The 22,327-nt window shown below is 38.0% G+C and overlaps 1 protein-coding gene across 2 annotated transcripts in view; it reads right to left on the reverse strand.

Annotated features, from left to right (window-relative positions):
• The window catches only part of LOC132105918 (FYVE, RhoGEF and PH domain-containing protein 6-like), a 31,109-nt gene extending 9,875 nt beyond the window's left edge, over positions 1-21,234 (reverse strand). The window contains exons 1-6 of one of the 2 annotated variants that reach the window (XM_059511457.1): positions 21,001-21,234; positions 15,910-17,929; positions 6,572-6,680; positions 3,441-3,508; positions 3,296-3,326; positions 1,444-1,595 (exon numbers count right to left, since the gene is read on the reverse strand). In XM_059511457.1, the coding sequence (XP_059367440.1) occupies positions 1,444-1,595; positions 3,296-3,326; positions 3,441-3,508; positions 6,572-6,680; positions 15,910-17,929; positions 21,001-21,010 (2,390 nt within the window). In that variant the 5' untranslated portion in view covers positions 21,011-21,234. The other variant, XM_059511458.1, reaches the window with a different exon arrangement.
• Positions 21,235-22,327: the final 1,093 nt, after the last annotated feature.

Genomic DNA, 22,327 nt, shown 5'->3' on the forward strand with positions numbered 1-22,327 from the left:
TCAAAAATAAACATTTAATTATTACCCATTGTTTCTCTGTCTGTACTTATACTGTGAACAACAAGAAAGTTGACAGATGAATTAAGTGCATTTAAGTGCCATTCAGTTGAGGTTTTAAATAAAGCATTTTCTGAGATGCACATAAAACATTAAACACATAAAACATTAATTTAATTATCTTTTAATTATTGAAAATTAACTTTTTGGTAAACAAAGGGGATTTACTATTAAAAATAAAACATGGAAGAAATGTTGTGTGATTTAACCTTAAAAAAAAATGTTTGATTTTTTTTTTAGTAGTAGGCTATGTACATTCTGTTGAACAATAGTCTTTAACCGGACTTTTATATTAACGGGTTGACGTACCTTTACAGTTCTGTGTATTTGATGTGACGCTAGTTTTACTCAAATCAAACGGTCAAATGCTCATGAAGTCACTGTCAGAGCAGTTCTGGAGATGTTGTTCATGTTTACGTTTTATTTAGTGAGACAGCAGACGCTGAAATCACCGCGAGCGTCACGCGTGCTTCATTGTGTGTTAATAAAATCATTAACAGAGAAACGCAAAACATGCAGGATTCATATTTAAATAGACTGTTCCAGCTTAATATTTACAGATATTAGTTCATATCGTGATTTTATGTTAGTGCAATGACCTACTTTTGATTAATTCATTCAAAATTTGGCAAATTCCGTGCCATTCCGCGTTAAACTGTAAATTCCGTTTTTATGACTGGATTCCGCGATGCAGAAAACGCGGAGGGAATCGCAGGACACACGCCACAACGTTCTCTTTACGTTTTCCCTCAAATCAAAACACTGCTGACTCCTTGCAGTATGTGATTTAATGGGTGACGTAAATGCGTTGTGTCACATTAAAAAAAATCATTGTGAAAGAAGCTGACGTGAGATTTAAAATAAATTAAAAGAGGCTTCGAGGCAGAGGAATTTGCCTCGATCATTTTTTGTAATCGAGTTACTTGAGGAATCGTTTCAGCCCTACTTTGGACCACTGGGCAACAATCCAGTTCTTCTCCTCCTTAGCTCAGGTAAGACACATCTGATGTTGTCTGTGGTTCAGCAAATTCCTTGACACGTCTGTGTGTGGTGGCTCTTGATGCCTTGACCCCCAGTCCTCAGTTCTTGTGAAGTTCACTCAAATTCTTGAATTGATTTTGCTTGACAATCCTCATAAGGCTCCGGTTCTCTCTGTTGGTTGTGCATCTTTTTCTTCCACACTTTTTCCTTGCACTCAACTCTCTGTTAAGATGCTTGGATACAGCACTCTGTGAACAGCCAGTGTCTCAATTTGAATTGAATTACTGAAATAAATTAACTTTTCCATGACATTGTAATTTTTTGAGATGCACCTGTACTACTCAAAAATTACATGAAATTATTTTGCAACAAATTTTTATCACTAAAAATGTTTATTTGTGTTACCAGTGGGCCACTCTCTCCTCCAGCTCTTTCAGTAGGTCTTTATTGAGTTCGTAGAGTTGGGGCAGATAGTATAATATCTGATTCAACACTTTCTCCTCAACCGGCGGCTTCCCGCTCGCACGAGTAGCTTTAGCAACTGCATCCCGGAAATCCTGACACAGAAATGAAGATGTTAACCACTGCCAACAAAACAGTAATAGCAATAGTAATAGCAAAAAAACATTAATTCAAACCGTGACTTCATTTACTAGCACTTAAACTTCAATATAAGCACAAACAGTGCCAGTTTTCGCAATAAATTTTTCAAGGTACAATTAACAGTGCTCAATTAAACATTTCCAAACACAATCAGGGTAAAAACAAACAAACTGAAGCACAAAAACTGACAGCCCAGTCCATCTACAGCTTTAACAGGAAGTAGAGAGAACATTTTCTCTTACACACACGTCTTTAGGACAGCTGTTCGGGGTCATGGCCAAACAAGTGGGTTAAAGGGAGGGTGGGTGTAATTTCTTTCCGAAACTCTCTCTGTCCGCTGATCTCTTATTCCTCTACCACAGTCTCTCTGGACAAGCTCTTCCTCTTGTCTTTCCTCTGTTGTCTCTTTCCTGTCTATTTTCCTGTCAATCCTTTTTTTTCTGACTTTCTAATTCTTTGCATCTCCCTGAATAGGGAAGGGTCAGGATGCAGCACTACTTGTCTAACTAGGTATCTAGTGAAGTTGAATGGAATGTATCTAGATTTAAATTTTTCTTAGAAATGGGGCTTTAAATAAGATAAATAAAGAGTCACAATATCTTGGCGTTGTTGTTATTGTTAACTAAAAATAAAACTAATGTCAGTGCCGATAGCCTTGTGGGCAGCTGGCTGACATGCAGTGATGTTGCGCTATGAGAGTCCCGAGTTCGAAGCCCGGCTCGAGTCAGGACCTTTCCCGAATCCGAATCATAGTCAAAAATGCTACGAAAATAGAAAAAATGTAATAAAAATAGTTTGATATTTTTGATAAAGCTAAAATACAATATAAATATTAGATAAAAAACTTTAACTAAAGTTTTGAAATGTTGGCCTTAATAATAGTTAATTACAAAATTTGCTAAAACTAACATTGAGATAAGGGGAAAAAAAATCAAAGTTAAACAGAAATTAAAAACATACTACATGTTATAAAACTTACACATAACAAAACTACTAAAACCTAAACTAAAAATAAAGAAAAATATACAAATACAAATTTATTCAATATTATAATAAATATTATAATAACATTGTTGCTTGGAGAGGGTTTAGCGTGTTGACAACATTCTGTGCTTTAGGATGCTAACAGTCTAATTTTAGCATGCAAACTGCCTGCATTCAATAATACATTTCTGAAAACTACTATCAGACTTGAAGTTTGGTGAATAATGTGTCTATAGTAATGATAACTTAGTCTCAGATAAAGTAAGAAATACCTGGCCCTATAGACTTCCTTTGTATTCCGATCATATGTCCTTTTTCTTTTTCAAAAATATCAGAGACGAGTCTGAATATTATTTTGTGGCAATCAATATTATGCATTAAATGCTGCTGACAGCTGAACTTGTGTTCAACCTGGAAAATTTCAACACCATTGGATGGTTTTAAATTCATGTAGTCACACATCCTTCATCCAGACAATACACTTCCGCAGAGCATACAGCTGCTCATTAAAATCCATAAATAAACTGAGAGACTGTGTGTTTTTTTCCTCTATGATCCTACTGTGACCGTGAAAATCAAACACTATTCCAGAACACATTCATGTGAAATTAATAAAACACAAACAGATGAATGAACCCAAACAAATCCAGTGAAAATAGTGATGACTTACGATGTGAAGTAACTTCAGAACGTCCACAAACCTACAAACACACAACCAAAATATAAACTCAATGAAATGATTCCCCCTAAATGTGTTCATATAAACTATTAAATATGAATATACATTAATGAAATACTTTTTTTTTTGTACATACACTTTCTCTGAGCTCTTGATCTCCATTGCGATGTGGACCACCTTGTTCCTCTTTGCCCTCTCTACCTCCTAAAGACAAACATGTTAAAATGCTATTATAATATAAGACCATTTTAGAGTCTATTATATGATTTTAAGTGCCGTCAACTTACACAGTTGCTACATCCAACCATTATTACAAACAGCATACAGCCTCATAGCAAGACAAATGCAGTGCTCGAGTGTGTGCGTGTTGTTATGGGCTGGTGAGAGGCTGCAGTCTTTATTTGGATCGTGATCTGTCTAAATACAAACACAATGTTTGACTGAAAGCACCCCCTGTTGCTCAGATTGGGGTGTGTCTGGGGGTCTCTCTCGATTATCCTGAGACAGAAAGTCTGTTGGACACACCTTCCCAAATCGGATTTATCCACAAGTGATTGGAGTTCCTACTTCTAAAGTTTTTCTCTTAATTACAAGATGAATAACAACATTCTTGATGCATTTAAGGGGATAGTTCACCAAAAAGGTGTTTACTTACCTTCACATCATATTAAACCTGTAAGACTTATGTTCTTCTTCGAGACACAAATGAAGAGATTTTTAATTCAACCCGACTTATTTCTATCCCTCCTTTAAAAGGTCAAAACTTTCATGCTTCAAAAAGCTCATAAAGAGTTTAATCCAAATCACTTTAAATGATGAACAGATTTCATTAAGGCTTTTATTCATTTAAAAACACTGATCACCGCACATACATTCACTCATCAAATATGGTAAATGAAAGCTCAACCATACTTGCTTGATGCAGGAGAACAAATCTCATTGGTTTCTGCTGAACCTCAAACATACTTGTTTGACACATACGAGAATTAACCTCATTGGTTCTCAGTGAAGTTAAAACATTACATTTACATTTAGTCATTTAGCAGATGCTTTTATCCAAAACGACTTACAAATGAGGACAGTGGAAGCAGTCAAAACTAACAAAAGAGCAATGATATACAAGTGATATGAAAAGTCTCCGATAGCTTAATGCAGTACACATAACAAGTTATTTTTTCTTTTATGCCAAAAATCATTAGGATATTAAGGGTGCTTTCACACCTGCCTCATTTAGTTTGGTTGAATGGTACCAGAGTTCGTTTCCCCCTTTGGTGCGGTTCGATTGGGCAGGTGTGAAAGCAGCAATCGCACATGGGTGCGCACCAAAAGCGGACCAAACAAGCTCTGTAAAGCTTTCAAATGAACTCTGGAGCGGTTCGTTTGTGGTGAGAATGTGATCCGACCTCGAACAGACCCAACTGCAAAAAGTACTGATCATTTTTGGACTAAACCAGCTGCCGTAGTCAGCTGCGTTGTGCATTATGGGATGAGGAAGTGTTTGTTGACAGTTTGCACTTTAGCATGGCAGCTCGTGGACAAACTTGGAGTAGTGAAGAGGTGCGGAGCCTCATAGAAATTTAATCAGATGACCATGAGCATGTAAGAGTTAAGAAGAATTAAAGCACGCCTCCGCTTGAAGTTACGAGCGATTCCCGCTCGCCGTTTGCAGTGCATTAGAACCTTTCCCGCACGTAAATTCTGACCAATCGAAAAGCAATTTAGGAAATACGTCATGGCTAATGAGTGATGTGGATGTTGTCATGTGACTGCATTTTGGTATGTTTCAACTGGTTTCGGACCAAAGCAATCAGTGTGGTGTGAAAAGGAACCAAAAAAGCTGAAAAATGCTACAATGTATAATTGTTTGCCCTTAGTTCGGACCAAATGAACCGAACTAGAGATGTGAAAGCACCCTAAGTAAAGATCATGTTCCATGAAGATATTTTGTAAATTTCCTGCTGTAAATATATCAAAACTTAATTTTTGACTAGTAATATGCTTTGCTAAGAACTTAATTTGATCAACTTTAAAGGTGATTTTCTCAGTATTTTGATTTTTTTTTTCACCCTCAGATTCCAGATTTTCAAATAGCTGTATCCGGCCAAATATTGTCCTAACAAACCATACATCAATGGAAAGGTTATTTATTCAGCTTTCAGATGGTGCATAAATAATAAAATGTACCCTTATGGATGGTCCAGGGTCAGATATAAAATGAAAACAGAGATAGAATACAAAAAGAAAAGAGAAGCTAGTGTTAATTATTTTTAAAGAATAGAATTAGAATAGAGAGTGCTAGAGTTAGATGGTCAAATAAAGATGAAAGAGATGTGTTTTTAGCTGATTCCTGAAGATGGTTAAGGACACAAACAAAACATGTTTGCACTGGAGCTTCCATTGACTTAATTGATGTGCTCTATCAATGTGTGTCTATCAATGTGAATAACAGCCTACATTAAATCTTTTCGTCGTAAAATCATGGCAAATTACTCTATTTATGAAATTTTAATTTTTTTTGTGAACATGGCTTACAATGGAGGGATAGCAATTTCTCAGGTTTCATTAAAAATATCTTCATTTGTGTTGTCATTTCATTTCAGTCTTTTGTTCTGATTGGAATTTTCACTTTTGGACGAACAGTTCTTTGAAATTCAATGAATAACTTCTAAGTGAAAACACAATATTCAGAAGTAAATAACGTAGGACGGAATTTAATTTGGGGGATTTGACATATTTGTGGTTGACATGTTTTCCCGCCCACATGGTCTTTGTTAAATCAGCAGCTGGTTTGAAGATGGAAGTTGTAAAAGGACTGTTAAGCTTTATCGACAGTATGTGTCGTGCCAATGTATATTTGCTTGCATTTTTTTTTTACTTTGCAATGGTTAAACCATGCTAAAATTAAACTAACTTAAAAATGAGTTATTCAACAAAGTTCGTCAACTTTGCTGAGGCCATTATGCAAATTTATCACAATAATCTGAGGCATAATATTCCTACTTTCAAAACACTGTGTATGTATTTCAGTGTTTATCCCAGTGCAATGTCCTGCCTAATAAACTTCCATTGTAGGTTGATTAGTGTAAACACATTTTTGTGTGTGTTTACCGTTTACTCTAACTAAGAGATGAGTTTAAATTATTTCCTGTGGTAATGGAAGAAACAATCAGAGATGTTGTCAGAGCTTATCTTGTGCTGAACCTGTCATGCCAAAAATGACCAACCGATTTGCTGTGACGTTCTTATGTCTGTGTAAAGGTGTAGTACCTCTTTGTCTATTGAATGGCTCACGTCTTCTTTGCTGGAATCAGAACTGTTGCCATCTTCCTCATTAGAGCTCAATCCATCCTCTGACAGATCACCACTCACAGAACATCTGTCATCAAACAGAAAGTCCAAAGTACAAGCAATCAAACGTTTGTTACTGATAGATGGTAACTGGCTCACAAATGTGTGCAAAAATAATAATACATACAATAAAAAATATAGTTAGATATTTCAAAATATTCTATATTTTAAACTTTACCCTATTTATTTGCTTTTATTGTATGGAAAAGTGCAGCATGGACAATCTCCTAAATTTCTGCTTTTTTGGTCCACATCAGATATTATGTCATACATTTGGAGTGACATTTGGGGTGAGAAAAGTGAGTTTCAATTATGGGTGAACGGTTCCTTTAGCATCCAGCACCAGATAGCACAAGCAAACTCTCACGAACACTCATGCATTCACACACTTTCTGCCCTCTTTCTGGTTCCCCTCGCTCTCATTCTTTCTCCTGCAGCAGGACAGAGCTGCACTTGTTTACAGCTTATATAAACTCACTCTGCAAAGACACACACACACACACACACACACACACACACACACACACAAGCTCTCAAGTGCACAACCTCTCTCACACACTGAGATACACAGGCAGGAGTTTGGAGTTTCTGTCATGCCTGGGCAATTAGTGTGAAAGTTATTAAAAATATGAGCTATCTATCTATTAAGGGCACTCAAATTCAGAAGCTGGAATCTACCTTATTGAAAGAAAATGCATTAATTGAAAAGAAAAAGGGAAACAAGTGGTGCAAGCAGTAATTTGCTGTTTTCACACCAATTGCACCATCAAGTTTTGTGCTCGAAATGGATTCTGATTTGATTGTCATCATAGGATAAGTAATAATGAAGGACTGTGCCTCAAAACGTCTGACATTGGCAGAATTTGATCAAAGATCAATGGTCATTAATTGGCTGTCGGCGAACATGTCAAACTACCATTCAAAGACTACAGATTTTGGTCAAGGATCAAAGGAATCTTTGAAGATTTGGAAAATTTGTAGAGTGTGCAAAGTCATACAATGGGGACACTGCACAGACTACTATTGTTTTTATATACAGTCCTGTGCAAAAGTCTTGGGCCATTAATATGTAAAAAAAGATTTCAAGACAATTATTTATATTTTTTGCTGTAGTGTAATGTCTCCTAGACACTTGAAGAAACCTACCTAGAAAGCTACCTAAAAAACTCTGTGCAAGTGTACCAGGGTTTCCCACACATTGATTTTGTTCTTGCTTTTGTTCACACAGAGCTCGTTCCGGGACTGAACCAGCAATGTTACTAGGTCACCAACTGGGGATTGATCCTGGAATCAATCCTGGGACGTGTTTGGGTTCACACAGAAGGCGACCCGGCAATGTTCCGGCAATTTTCCAGGTCCAAGGTGCAGTGTGAAAGGGGCTTTAGTGTTCTGTGCTTGTCTTTACAGCTAACAACAGAACAGTTAGCATGATTTGCTCAAAACTTTTCGCCATGGTGTTAGAACTGGAACACTGTTGTCATTTGCAAAAAGACAATGGTGGCGTCGTGGGTGGAAACATGCAGATTAAGAGGCGGTGATATTATAAGATCGTCTTACAATGCCAAGGTGGATCGAAATCTGAGTGGCTAATTTTTTCACAAGCTTGCAGAGAAATGCTTACCAAAAACATTACGGTGTTGTTATTTTCACATTTTCTGGATTATTAGATCCACCTTTGAATAGACAGTAGTACAAATTAAACAAATAATAAGGAGAAATGTCTGATAGGATGATGGCGAATGATTTGCAGATCCTGAGCACCAATGACAAATATCTAATCTTGTCAAATGTGTGGCAAGTACTGCTGCTCCCTACATAGTCCTTGTGATCGTGAATCTCGAAAGTAAAAAAGAAAGTAAAATGAGAGCACACAATCAAAAGCGGTTTCAGTAGCGGGTCCCTGATGCTTGCAATTTATAAACAGTTGCCTATAATTACCCAACGATATAATTGCCAGAAAAATCTTTTTTTTTTATACCGCCATCTTGTAGGCTATTTATTCCCTTTAGGGTTTCCGAAGTACCCTTTATTTCCAAACACAAAACTGGGATGCGGCGTATATTGCAGTAGAGGGAGTGTGGGGGTGGGGGGTTGCGATGTCCGTCAGCCATCGGCGATGGACAATGGCATCGTCTATTGGCCCAACCCTATTATATTTATCAAATCTGCAGTACATATATACATACAAGGAATGAATTCTTGAAATATTTTTGATTTACAAGGGGGAAACAAAGGGGGGGGGGGCAGTTCGACAAATAACGTAGCCTATATATGCTGAGGTTCAGTTCATTTTTGTGACGCGCTTAATTTGTTCAAGGAAAGGAAATTCAAATGGGAGAAAGCGACATCCTATTTGATTCTTTACTTTACAAAAGCACAATATTTTGTTTTTATTGTGAGTGTACAAGCCTTTAACGTAAAATCCTTTTTCAGTCTGTGAGAGACGCATTTAGGCTACGTTCATACTGCAGGCTGAAACAACCCAATTCCGATTTTTTTGCCCCTATGCGACCTGTATCTGATCTTTCCATGACAGTCTGAACGACACAGATCCGATCTTTTCAAATGCGACCCAGGCCACTTGGGTATGTGGTCCTTAATCCGATACGTATCCGATCTTTTGAAATGCGACCTCCGTCTGAACGGCCAGGTCACATGTATCCGACCCGTACGTCATTGATACACTACAAACGTCATAATTCTGCGTTGAAGTAGGTGGGAATGAGAAGATAAACAACAACCATGGCGGACGATGCTGCTTAAATAACTTTAATATTGCTAAACGAGCTCCGCTGTTGACTACACTGTTGTTATGACATCCATGTTTAGCTACTTCCGCAAACAACGAGTGACGTCGTTGGCCGTTGAGTACTCTTCTGCTCGTTGAGATCACTTCTGGGTCATTTCACGTTCACACAGAAGATCACAAAAGGTCGCATTTAATTGGAAATGTGAACGGCCTTGCAAAAAATCTAATTTTTTCAAAAAATCGGAATTGAGCATTAAGCCCTGCAGTGTGAACGTAGCCTTTGAGTCAGCACATGGTCACTGTCTATTGTCTTTGTTTTCAAGTACACAACTCACAGCATTTACTGTTCTTCTGTTGGCGGGTGGTTATCTAACAGCATTACATTGCTGTGGGCACCCCCTTCTGAATTGGAGGGGAATTGCCTGTATTTGTTGTAAGGCCTCATGCACCAAACCGAGATATCCGTACCGTGAAGGTTATTTACGGATACATGTACTGTCCACCCCTATCTCATTGGATTTTTACAATTAATGGCAAAAGGAATGTTTGGAAATGTAAACTGATATTCCCTATTGAAACACTATAGCAAAAGATAAATAAGCTTAAAACCATTTTTGTTTTGGTTTGTTCGTGAAAATATTTATGCCTTTTTGAACAGTATTGTATAGCTAGTTATAAGTCCGATCACAAAACCCTAACCCATGTTTTTACAAAACCCCCAAGGTTTTGGGAGATTTTGTCTTTTGTCACTTCTGGGTACAAATCTATCCCCAAATTATGGTTTAGTAGGTACATAGATGCATGTTTCACTCCAAGTGCTTCAGCATGACTCCCATTAACTAGCGGAGTCCAGTGGCCAAATCAATTTAACTCCCACAGTTAAAGAGATAGTGGTTATTTTTTCAGAATGCAAAACTACTTTTAGATGCACTTCCTACTGCATACTGTGCATCTAAAACAGTATGCAGAAATAAATTTCAGAGTAAGTTTAAACATAAGATTTTGAAGATGTCTGCAGTTTAAACAAATAAGAAGTCAGGAAAGAAAGAAACAGATATTTGCATTGTTGCAGAGTGAAAACATATAAAACATATAAAAGTGTTTTCTGCATTGTGTAACAGAGAGATCAAAGATGATAATGTATTATTACTGGGATCAAGGGCTGCTGCCCACATGACTGTAAAATATTTGTTGGTAACATCTTGCTGACAACTCTAAACACACAACCACAAACTTGATTCAAAGTCCCGTGAATCTGGAACGCAATAGCGAATTCAGCAAAATCCTGTAAGTTTTCACCGTCACTGAGACCCCATCTCTGACAAGCCGATGTGTGATGAAGGTCAAGAATGTGTTTACAAAGTCCAGAGTCATCACAGTAAACACACTCGAAGTCAAATGTTTGGAATTAATGCTTCAAAATTTATGATCACTCGATTCTTTTTGATCTACAGGCTTGAAATTGGTTTTGTAGACATAAAATTAAACATGCTTACGCATGACTTTCTCTACAAAACTAAAGCAAAACTTTTATAAAAACACTTACTGCTGAGAAAAAGTAGCTGTGGGCGTTGATGTTTTCTAATGATGTCAGTAATACAGTCAGCTAGGGGTGCACCGAAATTTCGGCCGCCGAAAATTTTCGGCCGAAATGGCATTATCGGTTTCGGGCCGAAATAAAAAAAACAGCCGAAAACGTAAACCGAAAATGAATGTCACCCGCCCCTCCCATCCGGGAGCAAGCGCTTAGGTTTCACTCACGGTCGAGCTGTTATCACGCGTCTGCCTATCAAAGATTAAGCATGTCAAAGGGCTGTCACAATCAAAAAAAGCTTGTCACAAAGGCTGCACAATCGATCGGACCAACCAACACAAGTTTCGAAAACAGGGAATCGATTTTAACGGCCTTCTCTCGGAGCGCGTCCAGCTCGTCACTATACGCTCGCAGCGAACGCGCGTCACACAGCAACTGCAGGTTCTGACACATTGCTGACTTGTGCGCGTCTCAAGCGCCCTCTTTACGTTCGCCCTAATGCCTGTTTAGTTGTCGGTGGATTTTCCTATATTTGGCGTTGAAAAACGGATCAAATGCCAAATTTAGGCAATTTACTAACGATTCAATGAACACTTTGCCTATGTCTCAAAAATCGAACAGGATTTTTTTTTCACAAAAGTGACAGCTCTATACGAGAGGACACCAAAGTTGCAATATGTAACATTTGTTCTGCAAAAATCTCCAAAATTGTGGATTTTTTTTGCACAATTTTTAAAAAACTATTTTATTTGATGGAACATAAAACTTGAAGAATAATTATTATTTATATTTATTGTAAAAAATATTTTATGTTTTGTTATGTAACTGTTAATAAAAGTTTGATTATTATATTGTGATTTTTCAATTCAGATCCATTAAATCCAAGCAATATATATATACGTTTTTAAAAGAAGCCATTTTCGGCTTCAGTTTCGGTTTTCGGCCAAGTGCATCCTAAATTTTCGGTTTTGGCGAAGAATTTTCATTTCGGTGCATCACTACAGTCAGCGGCTGGGATATTTTGCAATCAGAATGAGATGATTCATGGTTTGCTGATATGACTTGATTTTTGCTACTGTGTTGCAATGTTGTAAATACAAAGCATGACTGTGAGCCAGGAGATCTCAGTTTAAAAAATTCTGAGAATGAGAGAGTGTGAGAGAAAGAGTGTGGGAGAAACAGAGAGAGGGTAAGGTTATTTTTCCAGTGGCTCAGCTCTCTTCTCTACAGACATTTCCTGCTCTTGCCACTGAAAATAACCCACAGGAAAGTGGCCCAACCTGGACTAAAGAGTACTGTAACCCTCGCACACACTTCCATGATCACACAGACTAAACCAATATGGCGCACATTAATATATATAGCAAAATATATTAAAATGGGATCCAGGTTCTATAGTTTTGGGGTTACACAAGCCATTCACACCACAGACAACACCGTTTAACAATAACTTTGTTTAAAGATTTAATTAATTACAGTCATAATTCCATGAGAACAGGGAAGTCCCCACCACAACTATAATGACACAGAGGAATAATACTGTTGTAATCACTTGCAGCAATCACGTTTTTCCAGTTGATGAATAATAAAAACATTCACAGCCCATCAGAATCCACCAGGTTGTAAAGAGCTCAAGCATTTAAAGCAGCAGATGACATAAGGCCATCCTTAAAAATATTTTGGTTTGCAGTAACAGTAATTTAAAAAAAAAGGGTCGGTAGGTCGGTCTATATTTTTTTTTCAAGTTTCAATGTAAAAAAAAAAGGGAATTTTTGGCACTGGTGATGACGTAAGTATAGATACAGTCGGCATCTAGTCATAGCTGGGAGCGTGGCGAGGGCGGAGTCGGCGTGGGGGAAAACACTGCGAACATCGTGTGTATTTGAATGACAAAAAAGCACATATTGAGCACTCATTCCCAGAGACACGTAGAACAATTGTAGTCTCTTTTAACTTTAATATTCATATACACAAGTCCATATCGATATTTGATTCATTTTACAGCCCTAATGTAGATGTATTCTTTTAAAAATAGCCAATTTCCGTGACGTTCTGCTTTTACAGCAAGTTCTATTTTTGAATGGATTCCGCGATTCAATCGTTTCGCAAACACAGACGGGGTGAATTTATGAATGAAAGTGTAAAAGTTCTGACACAAAACTAAGTTGTTACGTGTCCACACACTTTTTTAAGTGGGTTTATGTTCGACACTAGGCTAACGTTACATAGTTTAGCTTCAGGTAGAATGATATGGCTAATTATATATGCATGCCACTTTCTGAAACAACCTTACACAGTTTTGATAACTTTAATAATGAACACGATGTTAATATAGCCTGCCTGTGATGAAATGCCGACTGCACACATACACATGCTTAGTCTTGGGATTCCACAACTTCCCCTTGATCATCCTCACAACTTATTGCTTGTAGCCATTTTGTCCTCCTTTCCGGCTCTGTATGTTTATTAGGAAGGATGTAGAACTTCAATTCATAATTTGTTAGTTTATTGGAGGTACAGAAAACGACACAGCAACTCTTCGGCGTGATTGTCCCGTGTATTTCAATTGGCGCCAAGGCAATGTTTTCCCCCACGGGCTAAATTCACATCACGTGACGGAGCGTTCCCGGGGGCGTTCCCAGACCAACCGTCTGTATCTATGAATTTATACAAATTAGCATATCGTGACGTCACTGACTGTGTCTTCAACCCGTGCCTTCGGGCGCATAATTGCAAAACTCATTTTGATGCAGTCTATATAGACCTTAAACAAATTAAAATATTTGTCAAAAACATGTTTATTGCATGAATTTCAGGTGAGAAGAAAATAAATGAGGTACTCTTATACTGTTTTACTTGCATCCACCACTAGGTATCAATGCAACCTACAAATGAGAGACCATTTACTTTGCTTTCTTGGGTTGTCACTTTTGTGAGAAAAATCCTGTTTGATTTGAGTGACAAGTGTTCATTGAATCAATTGTAAAATCGATTTTGCATGTCTAAAGTTCTATATGGCAAATAACACCAAATATAGGTAAATCCATGGACAACAGGCAGGACGAATGTAAAGACCAATATTTCTGATGATTTATTGGCGTGAAGTTACGTGCACAATGACAAACAGGAGTGCAACATTTTCGAAAAACAATGAGCAGAGTGGACTGCCATAATGCAAAACATTTACTGCAGGCTTCAACATGGCTGTGTTTACGATTAGAAATGTCAACAAAAAAAAAAAATCGAATAAAATAAAATAAAAAATTTAAAATAAGAATCCACATTCGAATGCAAAAACGTTGCATTCGAATTTTAGTTGTGCATTAAGGAAGCTGCCTTATGAGCCCCGGTACTTCACAGTCGTGTTCCATTCCATCTCGCCGCACGCACAGCCCTGTCTACACTAGGGCTGTCAACGAATATTCTAAATTCGAATATGTATTCGAATAGTTTCAAAAAAACGAATTTCGAAGGTGAAAATTAATATTCGAATAAAAAACAAAAATGTGGAAAAAAAGGCCTTGCATACAACAACTGTTCAAAAAGAAGAAGTACTCCGCACAGATGTCCCAGGGACACTCAGGTACAGCTGCGCAAGGTGGGGGGTATTACTGCCAATTTTCCACCACAAAAGCCAGTCGCTGTCAGCTTGCAATGGTCCTTTTCATAACTCAGAATCTCCTGTAACTAGATGCGCGAATGAGGCGAATTCGCATCTACCGTGCTGCGAGACCTCCAGATGCGTGTAAACGCGTCTTTACATTGACTTAACATTGAAATCATTCGCGGCAGACGCTCTATTCGCGTTTGGTGTGAAAGCAGCATAAGAGGTCGCTTTCGATGTCACTGGGTCTGGCGCGTAAAATTGCTGGTATTTTCTGTCTAGCGTTCGCAAGGCATACTGCACTTTCGGAATTCTTTTTTTTTTTTTTCTGCTTGTTTGTTAGTTTTGTTACATCTATATTTTTAATTGTTTAATTATTTTAAAATTAATAGTGTACATATTTGGTTATATTCGATTCCCTATTTTCATTTTCAAAACATTTTTTGGTTGGTCTGATCGATTGTGCAATCGATTTTCTAACTAAAAGTGAGAGCCCTAATGCTAGCCCTGAAACCACATACAGAACTACCACATTTAGCTACAAGTGTGATTGCTGTTAATAGTGTTCATCATCTGTTTGACCCGTCCGTAACCCTTACGTCTTTTATTAATTTTTCTGAAAAATGTACATAAACTGACAGTCACCACTGATAAGCTACTACTAAATACAGTAGCTATACAAATAAACTTGAATTGAATTATTCACAAGAATGTACTCTTATAATCTAATCACTGTGCTGTATTATGCATGTGGTCAAATTAAAGAGGAGATTTCAAATCAAGCGTGTCGCAAGTTTTCGTGAACTTTTTCACGATGGATGACACGATGGATTGTGATGAGGTCGTTCCTATGTCGCAACTTTTTGTGCTCAAATTTGTTATTTGTAATGTAGCTGCGCGGAAACGGTAGTGTAAAAGGGCCTTTATAGCTGCCAATAATACACTTTGGGGGGTTTTGTTATTAAAAAACAAATAAGAAAGCCCAGCCCAGGTGACAGAAATTGTAACTCAAAAGGAACATTATTACTTTCTGAAAATTGCAATGAGTTACTTTTTATGGAATAAAACAATATTCTAATGCATTACTTTAAAAAGTAACTTTCCCCAACACTAAGTACACATAATCATAGTAAACTTTTCTCAATGTATTCGCAATGAAACATACTGTAATACCAAATTTTACCTAAATTGCTCAAAGGGAATGTGTTATATGTTTTTAATTTAGGAATCATAGTTGAATTGTTACAAAGCCGTTACCATATCGGTAACCTCAATCAATCACAGTACATCCCTCAAATCAAAACCTATTAAACAAGACAACTGTAGTTCAGGATGGTGATTTGAATAATGTCATATATGCACAAACTGACCTGTTCGCCTCACATGGTTCCTGAATTTCATACACGCCTGTGTCCACATCCTGGCTTGAATAAACCCAGGGCAGGTTCATGTACTCCGGAATCTCCTCATATAATGGGACATTCTCGTATTCCACTCCGCAGTCTGCCTCACTGTCATCTTGAGCTTCTTCATCATCACCAGGAGCAACCTGATTAGTGGGCGTGGCTTCATGCTCCTCGTATTCAGCATCAGTACGAGTGCAATCCAGGGATTGTCCACTGCGAAGCAACTTTGGAAGCAACCGTGCACACACACGCAGCTCTAGAAGTTTCCGCAAGCTACGGCGCGTTTGATCGGAGCGCACCAACTGCTCGGAAGATTCGGATCCTGTGTCCACTCTCTGAAGATCTGCAGAGGAAAACGACTTTGCCCTCTGTTTAACAAAAACAGATCCCAGACCTCCAGCCTGTGGTTGGCTGTTACTGCGAGCCGACTGGTTTCTACTGAAGAGAGGGATGTTAGGAAGAGCGACACGCCATGAAGGTTTCTCCTGAGGAGGTGCCGGAAGTTCTCTAAATATGGGAGGACTGGAGTTAGGAAGTGGAGGAGGAGTGTGCGTTAGCGAAGGCGTATTTTGCTTCCGCAACATGGCGGATGCGGGAAGACTGTTTCGTTGGGGCTTTTTAGGCATGACTTTCGGTGACTTTTCCTCCCCGTCCAGAGATGGCTTGGTTATAGCTTCCACTTGTGATCCACAGCTGAGCTTAATCTGTTTAGGAAGACTCTGAGTTATTGGGTATCGAGCAAAATCTCCATATGCACAATCTTCTTCATCATCATCTTGGACCTCCTCATCTTTACACTCAACCTCTTTAAGATCTGAGTGGCAATGCAAAAGCAAGTTGTCCACTGATGTTGAGGCCTTGCATGAGGAATCAACCATTTGTGGGAGGGATTTCTGTCGAAGTGGCGGAGCTGGAGGTTGCGACCCCTCCTCCGCAGCTGTGCTCATGGAAGCTAAAGTTACGCCATTTGTTGGAACTGAATAATGAGTGGAGTCTAGATCAGGAGGCACGTCTTCAGTATGTGCACTGTGAAAAGAGTCTACATTGTGCAAAGAATCAGTGTTGGTTGAGGATTCAGTGTCCATGTTTTCCGCGTTATCTTTAGGGGAACATAAATTTAGAGGTGTGTCTGTGTAGGTGTGATAGCTTTTTGAAGTGTTTTGGGGATTTTCTACTAATGTGTCTGTCGTAACGTGTTCAGGAGTCTCTGTAGGTGTATCTGCTTGAGTGTCCAAAGGTGCAATTTCCACAACATTCTGCCTAAGAAGCGCCCTCCTAGGGCGTCGTGGATGGGGTACGGGGAGTGGCTTGCTGGGGGGTGCAGGAACACCATCATTGCCACTGGTGCAAGAGCTAAAAATGGAGTTCACAGTGTGTTTCTGCTCTGCAGACCATTCCTGCAGACCTTCCGTAGGACTGTTTTTTGGGATCGGCACAGAACTTTGTTTTTGTGTACCTGCCTGGTCCTTTTCTAGTGTGGCAGAGTTTGGTTCTTCCTGTGCCTCTGTTGAAGTGTGGGATGAGTCTGTTGGAGCATGCATTTGTTCCCGTTCAGATCGGGAAGCATGTTCCAGTGTGTCATTGTAAAACAACTGTTCTTTTGGAATGTCCCCCTCTTTGAAAACACCTACCTCTGCTGTTCCACATATTTTCTTAGAATCATCTGATTTGCTGTTACCTAGCTGATGACCTTGAGTACTGGGTGGTATAATGTAATGTGACAGGTGTGAGGATAGTAGAGCAGGACCTCCATTTTTGGAGACAGGGGGATGTTGGGTTTTGCAGGGATCTTGTCTTGGCAGAGAAGGTTTCTGAGGGGCTTTGGGCAAACATGGTTTGGGGGCGACAGCAGGTTTTCCTCTCTTGTGTGCAGTGGGTGAGGGTGAAGGCAGCAGGATCTCTGGTTTTGGGGCGATGGGGGGAGGTGATGGTTTCTGTGACTGAACCAGCTTGGGTTTGGGGGCAACTGGTGGTTTTTTCATTCCTACATAAACTCACACAGAAAAGAAAGAGAGGGAGCTACATGAATTCCATGAATAGACTTGCATACCACATACACACAGCTGAACACGATGGCTCATGACTTGAGTGCAAGACTGAAATGCAGCTCTGAAACATTCATCATTCAACATTCATCAAACATGATTCATCTGATTCTCTGCTATTATTATTGTGTGAGGTTCTGTGAATATAGCTCCAGTATGAGTCATTATCAGGTCAAGATTTTGCCATCTTTCACAATAATGCTTAATAGCATATTATAGTAGAGCATTCTAAACAGTGGCTTCTAATATACAAAATCTAATATCAGACCTTTCCTTTATAGCCCTTATAAAAAGCACTGATTCTTGAGACAAAATAGGTTACAGGCATGCAAAAATAAAAGTTCATGTAAAGCATGTGAGTTTAACATTTTGAGGCCTTCACCTATGTTTGGATGTTGAAGAGCATTCAACTTTAAGAATGAATGGATAAAACAAAGTCTAATTAGCTCCATTTATTGTATTGAAGGAGATGACAGCTCCATATTTTACATATCATACAGGTATCAAATGTTGTAGACACTTTGTTTTTCTTGTGTTGTTATTAGGGCTGCACAATTAATCGAATTTCTAATCGCGATTACATTTACGGATGCCACAAGTACATAATCATTCAAAGTAGCAATTAATCGTTCAAAGTCCACTTATGTTATTCTGCACGCTTAAGAGGCTTTTTTTTCTTTCTACATGTTATCCTAAGGGTTCTCCTATTGTTTTAGTGTTAGTTTAACATTATACCATGGTATTATAATGTTATAAAAATTATGTGTTAAATGTGTAAAAATTTAATGTTGCTTCGATTGCAGGAGTAAAATACATTTTAAAATATATTCTGATAAAAAGCAGTTATTTCAAATAGGAAAAATATTTCACAATCTTACTGTTTTTGGATCAAATAAACGCAAGGTTGGTGAGCAGAAGAGACTTTAAAAAACATTAAAAAAAATATTTTTACTGGTAGTGTGTAAATTGTAAAAGAGAAAATATAAAAATTATGATTAGTGCAATCTATATATATATATATATATATATATATATACACATACAGTACAGACCAAAAGTTTGGACACACCTTCTCATTCAAAGAGTTTTCTTTATTTTCATGACTATGAAAATTGTAGATTCACACTGAAGGCATCAAAACTATGAATTAACACATGTGGAATTATATATGGAATTATATACATAAAAAAGTGTGAAACAACTGAAAATATGTCATATTCTAGGTTCTTCAAAGTAGCCACCTTTTGCTTTGATTACTGCTTTGCACACTCTTGGCATTCTCTTGAGGAGCTTCAAGAGGTAGTCACCTGAAATGGTCTACCAACAGTCTTGAAGGAGTTCCCCGAGAGATGCTTAGCACTTGTTGGCCCTTTTGCCTTCTGTCTGTGGTCCAGCTCACCCCTAAACCATCTCGATTGGGTTCAGGTCTGGTGACTGTGGAGGCCAGGTCATCTGGCGCAGCACCCCATCTCTCTCCTTCTTGGTCAAATAGCCCTTGATGCCTTCAGTGTGACTCTACAATTTTCATAGTCATGAAAATAAAGAAAACTCTTTGAATGAGAAGGTGTGTCCAAATTTTTGGTCTGTACTGTATATATATATATATATATATATATATATATATATATTTAAATCACTCAGTTTCTCCTCAGCCAATGTTAATGTTGTTGAGCTGATGAAATTACAGGTGAAGGATGGTTTTTATATCGCCTGATTTATAAATGTTCTCATAAACATACTAAAGTCTCAGATATTATAGAGACACAGCTGTTTTCTAAACATACATTTTTGTATATCCATCTAAGTTTATAAAATGTAAACTATATGAACTTCTGAGATACAGACACAAACTGGAAATGTTGCTTTGTTCAGAACTAATAGCAGGCATTGGATATATCCTACAAAATGCAGTTACTACTATTCTTGTTACTGTTACTTCCATAAAAAAATATTATAAATGGAGTAAAATACAGATGTTTACATGGTTTGAAGCAGATCCTGTTAGATTTAAGGTAACTACAGTTATCATAGAAACTTTGTGCATGAGACTCCATCATACAGTGGGATACTTTGATCTCAGACCTCTCCTTTTACAGATGCCACAATTAACGATGAAAGGAGAAAACATTTGTGTTGATTTCGCTGAATTCACTTAGACAGCGCTCTCGGGAAAAATAACAACCAGTTGGATTTGTTGATGCTCTCTTGAGGAAATGTGGTCTTCCCAATCCAAGAGTGATCCCGGAGGCGCCCTCCTCCGTCGACCGGGAGCTCGTGCTTCAGTCCGGATCCGGGAACCGAGCTCACGCACCGTCTCTCGCCCGGAGTCCCCGCTTCTCCACCGACAGCACGCGAGACCGAGTCACCATCAGGCGGATGTCCTCCGAGAGAGAGAGAGAGAGTTCCTCACAGCAGTGGAAAGACAATCACGGGACTCTTCCACGTTTTCCTCTTCGGTTATACCCTCCATAACAGCGTCCATATCGATTGACGAGAACAAAGGAAAAAGTCAACTTTAACCAAAATGGTTATTTGTGTGTATAATAACCCAAGGGACTGGGGAAAGCAAATAAAGAAAGGTTTAAACAAAAGAATGCAGTCAAATCAAAGTATTCCGTGCGGTTTCCATTTATATATATTCATATATATATATACGCATTGGGGATAAAAACCTGGATAAGGCTGGAAAGAGAATATCCCTTCAGGGTTCAGCTTTTAAACATGACAAAATAACACCACAACATCGTCCCTTAACTTACCTTCTTCATCCAGGAATGTGTTGTGCTTGTTTTAAGCAGTTCGTCCCGTTAGCACAATATTAGCCTCTAACACAAAATGGGAATACTGAGGCTGCTAAGTTACTTCTATAAAGTTGCAACACTTGGAAATATTTGAATGAAACCGTTGAAAATAGCAAATTCTAACTATAAAACCCCTAGGTTTCCGACTTCCCTGTCTGGAGTGCCTGTTCAACAGAAGTAGCTGATGTTTATTCATCCAGGAAACTAACCTGTACTCATGATCCCCAAACGACTCGCTCTACTCCATGAATGAGCTGCATTCAGCACAGTTCCTTCAGATCCAGCTCTTCTCTTCTCTTCTGGAGAGAGCCATTGCACGTCCTGAAAGGAGAGACAACTCGATGTATTCAAAAGATCTTTGTATTTCTAATAAGTCGGAACGTGTCCCATGCTTGCCATGGTTTTAGCCATCGTTTTTGTAAAGCTGGAACGGCGAAGTCCAGTCAAAGAGTTCAATAAAAACTCCCTCGATCCGCCGCTAGAGGCGTTCTTACTTGGGAAGGCCGATGCGTTTAGTGAATCGGTTCGTTGAACAGATCGTTTTAATGAATCTTTTCAACAAACCGATTCAGTTATTCGTTTCTTCAACCTTAAAGAAAAAAAGTGGATGTGTTTGATTGTGTCACTTGCATAATGGTTTCTTCAAGACGTGATATACGAATACACAGCATTGTTTGGACTCCCATATTGCCCGCATCATAATTTCAATTTAAAGATCTTCTTGCAAACAAGGAATACATGTTGCACAACCACAACAATTAAATATGATATATGTTTCAGCAACGTTTCCACCTTTATTTACAGTATGTCATTAACAGTTAATAATATCCCTTCTCAAGTTATGGTTTTGGGGCAGAGTTCAGTCTTGCGCGATTCTATGACAGATCCTTTGAAAGGAACCGATTCAAATGAACGATTCGTGTGCGAATCGAACATCACTAGAACGCACCGTCAACTGCTGTGAATAAAAAGTAGATGCTGTTTGTAGCCAGAAAAAACGAGATGGTTACAAGTTGAAACAGAAATAAATTAATCATTATTCCACATTATTCCACATTAAAACATCTGACTGTATTCACTGTACCCAAATTTTACCGTTTGTTTAACAGTTTAATGTCTGTGTGATGATGACCATTTATGTATTTTTATTTATTTAAATTCACTGTGAGTTTAGTATTTTATTTGTAAATTGTTTGTATTGTTATATTACAAAATGTTTGCAAATTGTTTTTAATAAAAACGTTATTTAAAAACATCCACTGACCTGTTTTGCGATCAGATGTTAGACGGATTATAAATACTGTAGCCAAGTAAAAACTTTGTATTGTAGGATTATTAGTTTTATTCGTTATAGTATTACATAGTAATATAAATATTATAAAAGTTTGTATGTATATATATATGTATGTATGTATAGCACACATATATATATATATATATATATATATATATATATTGTGTGTATTTATATGTACATAGTAAATATACAAAGCGCACATACATATATAATGTAAACAAAAACTTTCACAATTAATC

Source organism: Carassius carassius, chromosome 26 (assembly GCF_963082965.1).
Source record: "Carassius carassius chromosome 26, fCarCar2.1, whole genome shotgun sequence".
Taxonomy (NCBI): Eukaryota; Metazoa; Chordata; class Actinopteri; order Cypriniformes; family Cyprinidae; genus Carassius; species Carassius carassius.